The following is a 13098-nucleotide window of genomic DNA, read 5'->3' on the forward strand; positions in this document are numbered from 1 at the left end:
AACTAGTGTCCTTGTGTCTTTTATTTATTTTATTTTTTGCAAACGGGGCAATTCTGCTGCAGTTTATCACTCAGATCGGAGAGACAGCCTTCCAAGACGAATGGCTGTTTGGATGCGTTTGTAGGAAAGGCCGATGCGGCGGGCCCAGACGTACTATGAGGAGATGATGGGTGTGCATAAGGTAAGTAGCGACCAAACCGGTGGCGCTTTATGCTGACTCTCCCGCACATCAGTCCACGGCAATCGGAGACTAATCAATCTCAAGTTGGAGACGGCGAGTGAGTAAGCAATAGGCTAAACGCTAACAGCAGTAATAATGTTAAAGCTCCTGATTTCACAGGTTATGTTTAATGAACAAAAGTCTACACACCCCTGTTCAAATAACAGCTTTTTGTGATATGCGGGGAAAATGAGGCCAAGATAAATCATTTGGAAACCTTCGCCATCAACGTGACCTATAAACCTGTAGGACAAAATGTGGGGCAGTAGAAAAAATGATATGATTGCAAAAGTGTGCACACCTTGCTATATTTTACATATAATAGCTTTTAATTTTCTTTCCAATTGAGTTGCACAGGTCAAAGGTCACATTAACGTTGATGAAAATAGTTTTGAATCTTTAACTTTGCTCTCAATTTTACATTACAACAAATAGTTATCGAACAGGGGTGTGTAGACTTTTGAAATACATTACAATGGCAATTTCTTAGCCTCCAATTTTTTCATATGGGAAAAAAACTTTAATATTGGTAACATCCACAATACTGCAATAATAAACTCTTCATTTCATCATAACAAAGCTTCCTTTCATCCATTTTGTGAGTCTACAAACAAGGAGTGTGAAGGTGAGCCACGTCTCACCCTTTATCCAAACGTTAAAAACCAAACACTTCATTCCTAAAGGGGCCATTGAGGTTTGTCTCGGGCGTTTTGTTCCTCACACTTTTGAGTGAAAAGATCCAAGGATTACCATCTAATGCCAAAGTAATTGCATTTGACTGCCGGGAGAAAAGCTTCCTTTGCGAAGCGACGACAGCGTCTTTGTGGACCTTGCACTTTTTTTTATTGTCGTCAATTCACGTGGGGATCATTTCTGCGAAAGTTCCTATTCATTTGGATGCTTAAGGTGCCCTCCTCGCACCCCACCAGCATCAAGCCTCATTTTCATCTAAATAAGAATCGATTTCTCCTGCTGCGCGCCATCCTCCCTCGCTCACAACTCTCACGGTCACAACCCTGCTCGTCTTTTCCTCCTCGCCTGTCCCTCTTCTCCTGTCAGCCCCTCGAACACCATCCCGCTGAAAATGTCACCCTCGCTCTAGTCAAGATCATAACCGCGGCACGCCACACGACAGGAAAGAAATAAGACGCCCACCCCCCCACCTTTGCAATTCTTTACGCTGCACCCTTCAAATTGCGCAGGGACATTAATTAGTGAATGGTTCCAGGAGATGGGGAGTGATAGCAAACAAAGCTTTTGACTGACTGGTACAATGTCAAAGCTTCGTTCTGCATCAGTGACCCAGCCAAATGCAAGAGATTGAGTCACCGCGGGGGGAGGGGCTTTCTCTTCAATGGTCAGGAGACACTGATGAAGTGAAATAGATGCAGCTCCGAAAGAAAAAAGAGTCAACGGGCCCAAGGAAAAGCCGTCCTTCATAATATACATGATATATTCATGTTAAATTTACACCATGTACTGGATTCTTACATTTGACTCTTACATAGTTACAAAACAAACAAAAAAAATCTCTCAAAATGTAATCATCAACACAAAAGTCATTCATTCATGTTTTGAATAGTCATACCTGAATATTTGCGGATCATAAAACCCGAAAAATTTGCAGTTTTTTATTTTAACCTACATGTGTCTTCTGTTTTCAGGACACTCAAATCTTTGAGGTTTCTTTTGTTTTTTTTTCAAGGGAGAGCATTTGTATTTGTAACGACTTAAGAGACATCCTGCTTTAAAAAAATTTTTTGCAGGACAGGCGCTGCCACCTGCTGGACGCATGTGTGTATTACATCAACGACCAACACAAGACTTAATATAAACAAGGGTAGAATTTTTGTATTATACAGTAAACAGTAAAAATAAAACATGGGGTACGAAAACAGATATTTGTTTTCCATTATATACAACTCATAAAAGCAGTCTATTTAATGTGACTGTGTGCTTGCGGACGTAAAAGGTGCACTGATTATGTCCTGAATGACGTTGGGAGACAGATCTTGAAATCCTGCTTGGGCCGCTGATAGGAAAAAAACAAAACGGACCCGTGTGTTAAGTTACTACGAGCTTCAAAGATTTAGAATAGCAACGGATAATAATAATAATTACCCAATCGGCCGCTGGTCTCTTTCACCACCATTTGAGACAGATCCTTGACGGACTGAAGCTCTCGTGCGAGTTTACACTGAGCGTCCATCTGTGTATTAAAAACAAAATCTACAATTAAACTAAATTAATGAACGATTAAGGCCAATAGAACAGGCTGGAAATGTGTGGTAGAAAAATAATAACAGTGTACGCACGACAAGAGTTGCCATTGTGCGCATCGTGGACTGTTGTCTGTGGAGGAGGCCATGATAGTCAGGTTTACTCCGAATCAACTGGTACTGTGAGGACTGGACCATACACGTGTGGTCTGATGAGATGGTCTTCTTTTGGCCCAGAGCCAGTTTCCTGTGACAAACAGGACAATAAACCGTTAGTAGAAAGTTTAAAAGATGAAAACATATTTCACACATTTACCTTTCTAATTCTTCTGCTTTACTCTGGTGTTTGTGTGCGAGTGCTTCCCATGATTGGCTTTCAGCTTGAATCCTAAAACACAAAAGGCCAAAAAAAAAAAAAAAGAAAGAAAAAAATGGGGCATATTCCAATAGTCTTTATATAAGACTTGCAAACCTGTTAATAGTATTTTCCATCATCAGAGCAGTCTGCGCTCCAAACTCACCAACCCTGAAAGCAAATACTTTGGTTTGACAATAAAAATGGATCAAGTGGTTGAAGAGTAATAAAAAGATTTACCTATCAGTCTGTTGTTCGTTGCTTATGCTTTTGGCCACAGCTTTGCACATTTTCTTCAAGCGCTTAACTAAAGGAAGAAAACAAAAAGTAATGACAGAGTTTCAGGTAAGAAGTAGAGAATTGGTTCTTTTGTGTACCACAGAAAACAAGGCACCTTGTTTCTGAAAAGACTCCTGCGAGGAATTTGGCACCGACTGGAGCGAATTCTGAAGTCTATCTGTGGCCAGCTGGACAAAAGAGAGGAGAATTTTACATCCTTCATAAATCTATTAACAATTCTTGTTCAAATGATGTCTTTTGGCTTTGACCTTACCTTCATTGCAGATTCCATCAACATACTCAACCTCTCTTGTTGTGATAAGGATGTGCTGATGCTCCTGCACAAATCTATATTCAAAACCAAAATGTCACATTTAAATCTAGTCCAAAGATAATTCTGATGAGTAATGCATTCAACTCACTTTGATACGGGTTGGCAAGTGCGGACAAGGAACGCCTTGACAAGGTGGCTCTCCTCCACGATTTCCTCCGACCAGTGGGGTTTGCAGGCGAACAAGATTCGGGTTCCTTCTTACTTCCAGACGCCTTTTCCAGCCTGTCTGTGTCCATATGCTCTCCGCCATGGGTCGCCTGTGTGCTGAGTAACCGGACTTCAACCCGGGGTGATTTCTGTGGAGGGGCGCCATCTGGAGCACTGGGCGACGAACACCGTTTGGGTGACAGCTTGACCTGAAGTCAGAAAATACTACTTATTAGCTTGTTTCCTAAAGCGGTCATTCACAATGACTGTTTAAACAAAGGCCTACGTACGTCGTTCGCGGTGGCTTCCACACCGGCGACAGATCCGCAACTGCAACACAATTTTAAATGAGTGTAAACTCAGTTAAATACGTAAAACCTGACAACAACCAGCTAATTTATTAAGTTGAATTAACATTGGCCGACATTTTAATGTGCCGTATGAGTTAGCACGCCCAACTCTTAATAACGAGCTACACATTCCGCTCAATGTCACGCTTAAGCCTCAGGTCTAAAGCTAAAAAGATTACAGCTTTGGTTTAGCTATACTTCATCAACACTACAACACAAACGTTTGGAAATAACAAGAAGCACAAATAAACAAACCCGTCTTGGTGTGTGGACGAGGTTTCTTCCGCCATTTTTTTTTTTTCAAACTGTTTTCCTGACATCGCGCGCTTTACAAGCCCCACCCCTTTACGCAATGTTGCACTATGGGAAATGTAGTTTTTTAATGAATGATGCGCTACGCACTAGCTTTTAGCAAAACAAAACAAAATAATTTGCAAAAGTAAATGGCATTGACGTCTGATTAGATGCAATAAAATGAAAAAATGCTTTTAGTTTTAGCTTTGACTTCATTGCACGTAATTACTTGTTAGTCCCTTTCACTTTCATTTGTTTTGAGTAGTCAACCAATTATCGTCAAATAATTTCAGAAAAAAAAACATTCCATGCTTTTATAGGCACATCAATACCAATATTCCTTTGGAGATAAATAAAACAAGATGCCGTGATCATTTTTTTGCCTTCAATGCGTGTCCTCGGAGATTTTCAGACAAATAAATACGCGATTGAGAAAAACAAACACTTGACAGGCCTATTTGTTTGTAAGTCTTTTTATAAGTCTGTTAGAGATGTCTTTTCACTTTTTACAAAATCAAGAAGAGTAATCAAAACGGCTCATTAATTCTCTTGGAGAATGCCCCTCTTGTGTTTCTTGAGTGTGTCACTCTGCTGGCACAGTCTCGCACTCCTCTCAATACTGCTCTTCGTGGCCTTGTGTGGTTGTGGGGAGGAATAGATGCAGATTTGGCAGTAAAAGGGAAAAAAGAAGAATGCGTAGCTGATGGAAATACGATAAGGGGGGGCGGGGTTCGGAGAAGCGCATCGAAGGAGTGGAGTGTACAGCACTGAACCCTTATGACCATCTCACTTCTCTTTCTTCCTCCCCAAAGTCTTCTCTCCCTTTAGAGTACATAAGGACCACGGGTGCTGATGGCAAGAAGAGTTCAAGAGGGCACCCTCAGAGTTCCTCTGCCAAGCAAGAACTGCAGCACACGGTCCACAAATAGGGCGGCAAAAAAGTCCACCACCAGCACCTGGGCGATGATCATTTTGAACTGTGGGGGAGAAATACAGCAGACCGTTATTCCAAATCATCTCATAAAAAAAAATCTTTTTTGTCGATTCACCTCGGTCGGAATATCAACGAGGGCAAACTGTTCATTGAACTCGGGCGAAGAACCCGAAAGAAGTCCCACAATTGCTAAGCCAGACAAAGCGATGCTCCAAAGAAGTGGTCTATTCTCAGTGAGAGACTCCATGAAGGGATGACCCTATGCAAGAGGATGAAAATCCAGTCATGTTGTTATACGATAAAAGTAAACAGCAGTACAAGTTTGCATTCTGACGCCAGGCTAAAAAAATGTGATGAGCTGTCATACACCGAGGAACTCGTATCACCTTGTAGTTGATGGCAAATGTGGCCATCTGCATCGCCATGGACATGATATAAACGGTGCTGTTGATTAGACTGGGTTCAAACTCTTTGTACAGATCCACAAACTGATCTCTGTAAAAAAAATACAATTGGAGAGAAATGCAACGTTTTAGCTTGTCAAGCAGAAGCCGCGCAGTTTCCGCTTCTTACCTCGGCGGACTTCTGCTCTGCGCCTCTTTGTAAAGAAAAACCAAACTGCAGAAATGGACTGCAAACTGCAGCAACACCGTCAACACGGTATAAAGATTGAAGATATTGGGTAAGGGCCGCTCCCGGGACAACGTTTTCAGTGGCTGAAGGGAGGGAAAAAGACATCAGCAACATAACGCGGGTGTGTATTTCCTGAATCTAAATTCTCACCTTTGACCGAGAGATGAAGAGGAAGCATCCAGCCAACAGTAGACCTTGCAGGGTCGCCTGGAAATCGCTAAACTTGACGCCCTCCAGGTAGAGTACAGACTGGCTGTAGGCGAGCACCAGGGCATTGAGAGCGAGAATCTTAAACATCTGTAGAGTTGTTACCAGAGTGCAACGGCCTTGCTTGATGACATGACAGACTGGAAAGAGAGAGCGAGAAAGGAAGCCATTCTAGGCGCGGAAGCAGACTCAACCATCTCTTGTGATGTTTGTTACTCACTGCACTGAATGGAGGACAGTTTGGAGGTGAAGGGGGCGGCGATGGAGGCGTCGCCCAGTTTTACGATTTGGACCTGATCTTCTTCAAGTTCCCGTAAGACTTGACTTATCCTCTCCTATAACAACAACAACACTTTATTACCCCAAAAAACAATAATAAAAAGAAGCCACTCCTTGAGATGGGAAAAAAAAAAAAAAAAAAACGGTATCGCAAGCACGATGAAGTTGAAGGACACCTTTTGAGCTGCCAATTGTTCCTCTCTTTGCGCCATCATCCTCTGCCTGGCACCTCTGGACGTCGGCTTGCCTCCTGCGTTGACAGGTAGCGAAGGTCGAATGTCAACGGCGGGCGCCTCCTTGTCTTTCCCTCGTTTCCTTTTTTCCGGCATGCGCTCAGGGGCGTTGGCTAATAAAGCGACACCTATGTCAAAAAAAAAAAAAAAAAAAAAGACAACATTTTAATGACAACCAGTCTAATATGGTCACGTATTGTGGACATTCGTACCTATGTGGGCATGTTTGAGAGCGCCGACATCGTTTGTACCGTCGCCGCACATCAGCGTTACGTAACCCAGCCCCTTGAGACTGGTGATGACAAATTCCTGCAGACGTACAAATTTCTCACGTTATTCCAATTGAGCTCAACCTCGATGAGTGTCTTCGGTCTTACCTTCTGTTTTGGGCTGACTCGTGCAAACACTTGTATGTGAGGCAAGAGGGCGTGCAGGAGTCGGGGGTCACAGCACAGTCTGGCCAGCCCCTCCCCGGTTACGCACAGGTCGTACTGGTGCACAAAGGAAGAGACGGAGGCAGGCGGAAGGGGTACGTGCACGGTGCCGTCGATTGACTCCCACTGCCACCCGCCTAGATAAAACATAATAAGTCATATAATGTTTGTATTTTGACAGATTACAAAGATTTGTGTGCTTGCATCAAGCTGTTTGCAAATCATTTCAATTCAAATTTACGTCAAAAGATCACAAACTAAACAAAATTCACTGACACATCTTGGGCTTCCAAACGTCCGCTAGCTTCATGCTAACACATCATGTGAACCACAATAGACAGGCTAACGGATAGCATCGATTTTGCAGTATCTTTAAACACAAATGGTGTAATAATTTTTAGAGAAAGATGAAAAATTAGTTCTATTACTGCAGCTTTGTCGGGATGTGCTTCCTCATTTCAGTCTGCTCCACACCGCCCCTTAGAGGCCAAAGTGTGAACAGCAGTAGCAGCACAGACAGCATTTGATTGTGTATAGAGTTAAATTTGAGTTGGTTTTATGCCATGTTTAATAAAACTTTGCATTTCTGAATAATATCATTTCAATTGCAATGCTGAATAAATATTATCATGTCTCTGAATGTTGTGACTGTTAAGTGCATCCGATTCCTACCGTGGGCCGACTGCAATATAAGTGTTTGTTCCTTTTGGAGGAAGTGGAGCTCTTTGGCCACATGGCACGCCGTTAAAGGGTTGTCCCCTGTGATCATCACCACCTGAAAGCACAAGAAGAAGAATCCTCAGTTCCGGAACAAAAGTAGCGAGTCGTGTGAACTTTGGATGAGTTACATGATGAGATGCTTCCTGGATCTCTCTGATGACCGCTTTGCTGTCGCTCTTTAGGGGGCAGGTCACCACCATAAAGCCGACAAAGTTCAAGTCACACTCTAAGGAATTGCGGTTCATCTCCCGGACCTAAAAGGAGTAAAAAATTAAAAAAAGGTCTAAATATTTTGGAAACAAAACATACGACACATTCTGGACTATTTGAGGAGAGAGACAGAACAAACCTGTTGATGACTGAGATGTCCCATCTCTTTGTAACCTAACGCAAGAACTCTCGCTCCTTCCCGGGAGATTTCCTTGTGCACCTTATCGTAACTCTCAGGACGTTCGGAAAACTACATTATGATGAAAAATCTTTTTAGAAGAACTCAGCTACACAATTGAGACAAAGTTCACACGTACCATCGCTTTGAGTGTCTCTGGAGCGCCTTTAACGGTAGAGATGTAGGAGAGTTCAGTGGAGCCCAGCTTCTCGTAGGAGGCCAGAACTGACATCCTCTTGAGAGCGCTGGCAAAGTGGAAGCGCTGATGGATCTTGAGGCCTTGCGTCTTGATGCTACGTGGGAAGACCTTTTCGTCTGGTTGGGGAGATCATTATCAGCCGAGCACTTCGTTGAGGTCCTTATAAAAACTTCACCTTTAGTGAGGCTCCAATCAGCTGCAGTCAACATGGCCTTCTCCAGTGGATCTCCAACCAGTTGACCGTCATCGAGAGTGACCAGCGAGTGGCAGGTCGCCACGACCCGATGCGTCTCCACTGGGATCTCCGATACGGGCATCACCTCTTTCCCCTCCCTGTTCAGTTGATACGAATTAAAAAAAATACAACGCAGGAGGGAACTCGGTGACGTAACCCAAATTTTGAAGACTACTTCCACACACGTATTTTACCTGAGACCCGCAACTCCTCGCACCACCAGACTATCGCTAGTCAGTGTTCCCGTTTTGTCAAAGCAGCAGACCTCCACTTTCCCCGCGAATGGAATCCTGAAGGGCTCGGTACAGAAAACATCTAAGCGAAAGCAAAAAAATGAAAATGAGCTGCTGGAAGTGTGAGAAGGAGTGTAAATGAAAACTTGCTTACATAGTTTGGCTAAGGCAATAAGCGATGTGTTCACAGCCAGAGAAAGTTCGATGGGGAGTTCCGGTGGAACCACCGAGGTGAGGATTAAGGTGCACTCCAGGAAGAGCTTGTAGCGGTTCCTGCTGAGATCCTTGGTCCCTGAAGTAAGACAGATGACACTCCAAATACTGCGCAATCCACTCAGACTGAATAAATCAAGATTCTTTCAACCTCACCTTCTACCCACACGTAGGCAGCGGCTGCGATGGCGAACACCAGGAGGAAGAGGATGAAGATGAAGGTCTCCAGATTGTTTGCCGTGACCCTCTTCACACCAAAGAGGATGGTGCGCAGAAGTTTACCCTGCGAGCGAGCGTGACACCAGATTAAATTCACCGCCAACTCTAACCAGCATTCCTGATGAAAAGAAAAACGCACCTGAGAGGTGTAGAATCCAGTCCGCAGTACGTAGGCCACGCAACCGTTGTCTACGGCTGCGCATGCCAACGAGAAGATACACAAAGGTGAGATGAAATGACTCGACAACTTTTATTTACAATCAGAGCAAAACGTCTTCGCTTACGTTTGAGTCCAGCACTGGCCTTTAAAGGAGGGCTGTGCTGAACCACTTTGGTCCCCCCGGAGATAATGTGGAGCCGAGAGTCCGCTTGAAGGTCGAGGATTTGACCGGGGTCCAAGTCTTCCACTGGCTCCTGAACAAGGCCCCCAAATGTCAGCAGTTATTGCGATATCAACCGAATAAACACCTTCCATTATTTTCACAACACAAATTTACTAATCATTCTAGCAGTACAAATTAATCCATCTTGTGATTTATTAGTTAAGAAAACTGATGACAAAACCATATTAGAAAAAAAAAAGGAAGCAATATTAAGTCATTTGTTCCACACACTTAAAAACAACAAACAATACATTTTATAGAGATTAGCTACAGTTTAAAACACCTTACGTGAAGTATATAACAAAACTCATTCCACGGGTGAATGAGCTAATCTTCAAGCCCCCCCCTCCCCAGAACTTTGTCATCTTCTTACCTTCATCTGAGGCACAGACTCTCCGGTCAGCATGGCCTCATCCACGATACAACGACCGCGGAGTAGCAGCACATCGCACGGTACCAGGTTGTCCTGTGGGGAACGTCCTGGAACCCGAACCAATACACATCAATTGTCCACTCAGGTTCAGAGAAGTGCTGACAGCGGGAAAACAGGTTGGCCGTTTACCGATGGAGACAAGGTCACCCGGGACGAGCTCGTCACTCGAGATGGGCCTCCACTTACGGTTCCTATAAACCTGCCAGAAGGACCAAAGGTTAAACTGGAACAGTTTGTAGACATAAGCTAGCTTGGATGGAAAGCCGACCTGGATCATGTACGGCTTGTTCCCCATGCGCCGGATCTCGGACATGTTCCTCATTTGCTGCTGGACCAGCGAGGCCTCGAATGCCACCAGCATGAAAAGCGTGAACACGCTGTAGTACCAGTACTCGTCCAGACACCACAACCCCACACAGAACACCTGAGGGATGGAGACATTTTATTTACATGGCAACTCATTGTGCTTCAAGTAACCAAAACATCTAAAAAAACATTCCCACAAACCTGGAAGACAAAAAATGGGGCTGTAGCCCTCTCCCGAAATAGTTCCAAGAAATCGGGAACCATCATTTCGGCGCGATTGGTGCCGTAGCGCTTCTCAGCCGATTTGAGGTCAGCTTCCTCCTGGTAGCCACGCCACAACTGGAAGTAGCCCATCGGATGGTTGATGGGGAAAGCGATGGGAAAGAAGCATTTTTTTTCTTTGTGGTCAAAAGTGTAGCGGATTTTCTGAAACTCAAATGACAGTATCTTGTCTCCATTTTCATCCTGTAGAGGAGGAAAAAAAATGAAAATGCTTACAAATGTAACACAGAAGAAAACTAGGAATTAACTGGAGTCTAGGTCCATACTGACCTGGTCCCTTTGTAGTCCCACAAGCTCAGCAGATCCGTTATTGGGGGTGGGTACAACTTTTGCTAGTGTCGCCTTATTTGGGTCCAATTCCTGTTGGTGAACATTCTTTGAGAAATCTTAAGATTTTACATCGTACTTTGTAATAGTAATGATAACAAATTTCAAATATATGTGTAATAACATTTCAGAGGTAGAAAGGAACTTGTACTCTGATCTTTTTGATGGATGCTGCCTCACTATGATCACCATGAAGATGACAGCACTAATGTCAATGGAATATGGTCATTTTAAAGTGTTTTTTTTTTGTTCTGTTTACCTTTGAACAAGTGAGCCAACAGTGGGCGTGCACGGACCAATAACCAGACAGTGCCGTGAGGACGTGCGCGATTCCGATGGCAGCCAGAGCCAGGAGGCCTGCCTCCGGATACTCCGAAGCACCGTACACCCCCAGCCACACGTACAGCCATCCCGGATAGAGGACCGTCAGGAACGGGAGGACGGTGCCGTGTAAAAGCCGCGGCCTTCGCCTGTAAAGTGTTACTGAGCTCACCAGCTCGTCACCGGTGCCATTATCATGCTGGTTGTGGCTCACAGAGGGGGCCGTCAGTCGCTCTCCCGGTCCACCGACGCCATCCACGTTCATTTTGTCCTCTTTTTTGGCGTCGTTCATTGTACTCTACTCACCCCCTGGCCCCCCTCTGTTATCCACCGCCTCCCCGTCGTGTTGATACCGGTAAAAACGCTATTGTACCTACGAAACGTTCCTCGGTGATACCTTCCTGAGACCAGTCTCTCTCTATGGTCCCTCTTCATCAACCATCGTTTCCGCATACGTCAGCACGTAAAAATGCGCACGCATACCTTGTAGGCGTGAACCACAGAAATCAAAGGGGTTTGAGCTTTCGTACAGGTTAACTTTACATATTAATGTCTTTATAAACATACTAATCATTTTAATGAAACAAATGACATGTTTGGTTTCAAGGTAAATAAAAAAAATCAGGACTCTGTGTCTTTAATTTACGTGTCGTCATTGCCGGACCCGGAGCTAAGTTGGGCAATTGACATCAAATTCAACCAATAGGATTCCATATAGTGTTTTCTCGCCGGGTTTCTATCCAATCAGAAGGGAGATTTTCTGGTTTGCATCCAATGGGCTTCTATGTAGGCGTTCCCTGACTCCATATACATGGCGCCACACGTAGAAGGCAAACCTTGACTGAAATGGGTCATCGCTTCTAACAAACAACAAAAACTAAAATGTAAGTCATGTATTTTAATAAAGTTGTGATGCAACAAGTCATTATTCATATTACCCGAAGTTTTGTGTACCTGTTAAGTAAAATATATGAAATTTGCTTTATGTTGCAAACCATTGCAGCAAACTCAAGTTATGTATTTTCAATTTTGTGACAGCACTGCTCTGTTTCTCCTCTTAGGCAGGCGGCTATGGATATCACGGCAAAATACTGCCACAAAGAGATGGATGCCTATGGTTCATGTGTGGGTTCCAACCCATCAACATGGCAGGAGAAGTGTCACGAACTGAAGATAAAGGTTGCACAATGCACATCATCACAGTAAGGCGTGTGTATTCAACCCGTGTCACCTCCAAACAACTCACTTGTTCTAAATCCTGATTTTGTTCCGCTAGTCCGGTGATCCAGAAGATCAGACAAGACTGTTCCAAGCAATTTGTGGAATTCGAGAAGTGTCTGATGGAAAACCAGGGCACACCTGCTTCTTGTTCGGCGCACGTGACTCGCTTTCTTGGCTGTGCCGAGACGGTGGATCTCAGTGGAGTGGGTAAGTCAGTAAAGGTGATGTAGCGTCTCGGGCGCATTATTAATTTTTTTAAATTATTTGCTTCTTCCTTTTTTTCCCAGAGACAAATCCAGTACCTGTGCCATCGTAGCGCTCAACCATTTCAACCCTTATCCTAAAGTGAAGATTCTCCTACTTGTTCTGTTTTTGTCAACTTTACATCCTGTGATTATTTCCTATTTTCAAATCAAGTGTTACTTTCATGGATATATCCCCAAGTCATATTTCATTAAAAGTAAAGTATGTCTTACTCAACCAGTGGGGGTTTCCGTCTTTTGTTTTCAACTCCATATATCTGTGCCCCCCTCATCATCTACGATGCTGAGTCAGAGTCAAATATTAAACCAGAATGTTGCACACCCACACAAAATCTCCCGACTACTCGCTGACGCCGAAATAGGGAGTTTGGAAAGAAAAGAGCAGGAGGAGGAGGCCATATTAGAAAAGGGAGTTTTGTTATGATCTCTGTGCCCAT

The 13098-nt window shown here is 43.9% G+C and overlaps 3 protein-coding genes across 3 annotated transcripts; 1 reads left to right on the forward strand and 2 right to left on the reverse strand.

Annotated features, from left to right (window-relative positions):
* Nucleotides 1-2045: 2045 nt before the first annotated feature.
* dsn1 (DSN1 component of MIS12 kinetochore complex) lies at nt 2046-4243 on the reverse strand. Its single transcript, XM_085933435.1, has 11 exons — nt 4160-4243; nt 3845-3884; nt 3496-3763; nt 3348-3421; nt 3189-3261; nt 3035-3101; nt 2912-2965; nt 2756-2827; nt 2536-2686; nt 2342-2429; nt 2046-2252 (listed from the first exon to the last, which is right to left on the reverse strand). The coding sequence occupies exons 1-11, from the start codon at nt 4222-4224 to the stop codon at nt 2161-2163; spliced, it is 1044 nt and encodes a 347-aa protein (XP_085789561.1). The 5' UTR covers nt 4225-4243; the 3' UTR covers nt 2046-2160.
* A 412-nt stretch (nt 4244-4655) lies between these two features.
* On the reverse strand, nt 4656-11642 carry atp13a1 (ATPase 13A1). The gene is made up of 25 exons (XM_085933968.1): nt 11116-11642; nt 10800-10889; nt 10449-10712; nt 10210-10365; nt 10071-10140; nt 9882-9988; nt 9410-9539; nt 9265-9320; nt 9063-9189; nt 8848-8985; nt 8655-8775; nt 8401-8558; nt 8166-8341; nt 7988-8098; nt 7767-7892; nt 7591-7693; nt 6862-7055; nt 6697-6793; nt 6428-6612; nt 6193-6307; nt 5916-6112; nt 5706-5848; nt 5519-5627; nt 5248-5391; nt 4656-5175 (listed from the first exon to the last, which is right to left on the reverse strand). Exons 1-25 carry the CDS (start codon nt 11467-11469, stop codon nt 5065-5067), a joined length of 3582 nt encoding a protein of 1193 aa, XP_085790094.1. The 5' UTR covers nt 11470-11642; the 3' UTR covers nt 4656-5064.
* Nucleotides 11643-11913: 271 nt separating this feature from the next.
* On the forward strand, nt 11914-12835 carry chchd5 (coiled-coil-helix-coiled-coil-helix domain containing 5). Its single transcript, XM_085933971.1, has 4 exons — nt 11914-12061; nt 12239-12379; nt 12454-12605; nt 12686-12835. Coding segments are annotated over exons 1-4 (324 nt in total). The 5' UTR covers nt 11914-12059; the 3' UTR covers nt 12715-12835.
* Nucleotides 12836-13098: the final 263 nt, after the last annotated feature.

Source organism: Syngnathus leptorhynchus, chromosome 16, assembly GCF_054491065.1.
Source record: "Syngnathus leptorhynchus isolate UIUO chromosome 16, UIUO_Slep, whole genome shotgun sequence".
Classification (NCBI taxonomy): Eukaryota; Metazoa; Chordata; class Actinopteri; order Syngnathiformes; family Syngnathidae; genus Syngnathus; species Syngnathus leptorhynchus.

Coding starts and splice junctions, on each gene's coding strand:
- chchd5 (XM_085933971.1), top strand. Junction 12,380..12,453: donor GCACAATGCACATCATCACA/GTAAGGCGTGTG, acceptor TTGTTCCGCTAG/TCCGGTGATCCAGAAGATCA. Junction 12,606..12,685: donor GGTGGATCTCAGTGGAGTGG/GTAAGTCAGTAA, acceptor TTTTTTTCCCAG/AGACAAATCCAGTACCTGTG.
- atp13a1 (XM_085933968.1), bottom strand. CDS start 11,469: ATGAACGACGCCAAAAAAGAGGACAAAATGAACGTGGATGGCGTCGGT. Junction 7,056..7,590: donor TATATTGCAGTCGGCCCACG/GTAGGAATCGGA, acceptor TGTTTTATCTAG/GCGGGTGGCAGTGGGAGTCA. Junction 5,392..5,518: donor CATTTGCCATCAACTACAAG/GTGATACGAGTT, acceptor CCTCTTGCATAG/GGTCATCCCTTCATGGAGTC.
- dsn1 (XM_085933435.1), bottom strand. CDS start 4,224: ATGTCAGGAAAACAGTTTGAAAAAAAAAAAATGGCGGAAGAAACCTCG. Junction 2,828..2,911: donor ATGGAAAATACTATTAACAG/GTTTGCAAGTCT, acceptor TTTGTGTTTTAG/GATTCAAGCTGAAAGCCAAT. Junction 2,430..2,535: donor GCACAATGGCAACTCTTGTC/GTGCGTACACTG, acceptor TTTAATACACAG/ATGGACGCTCAGTGTAAACT.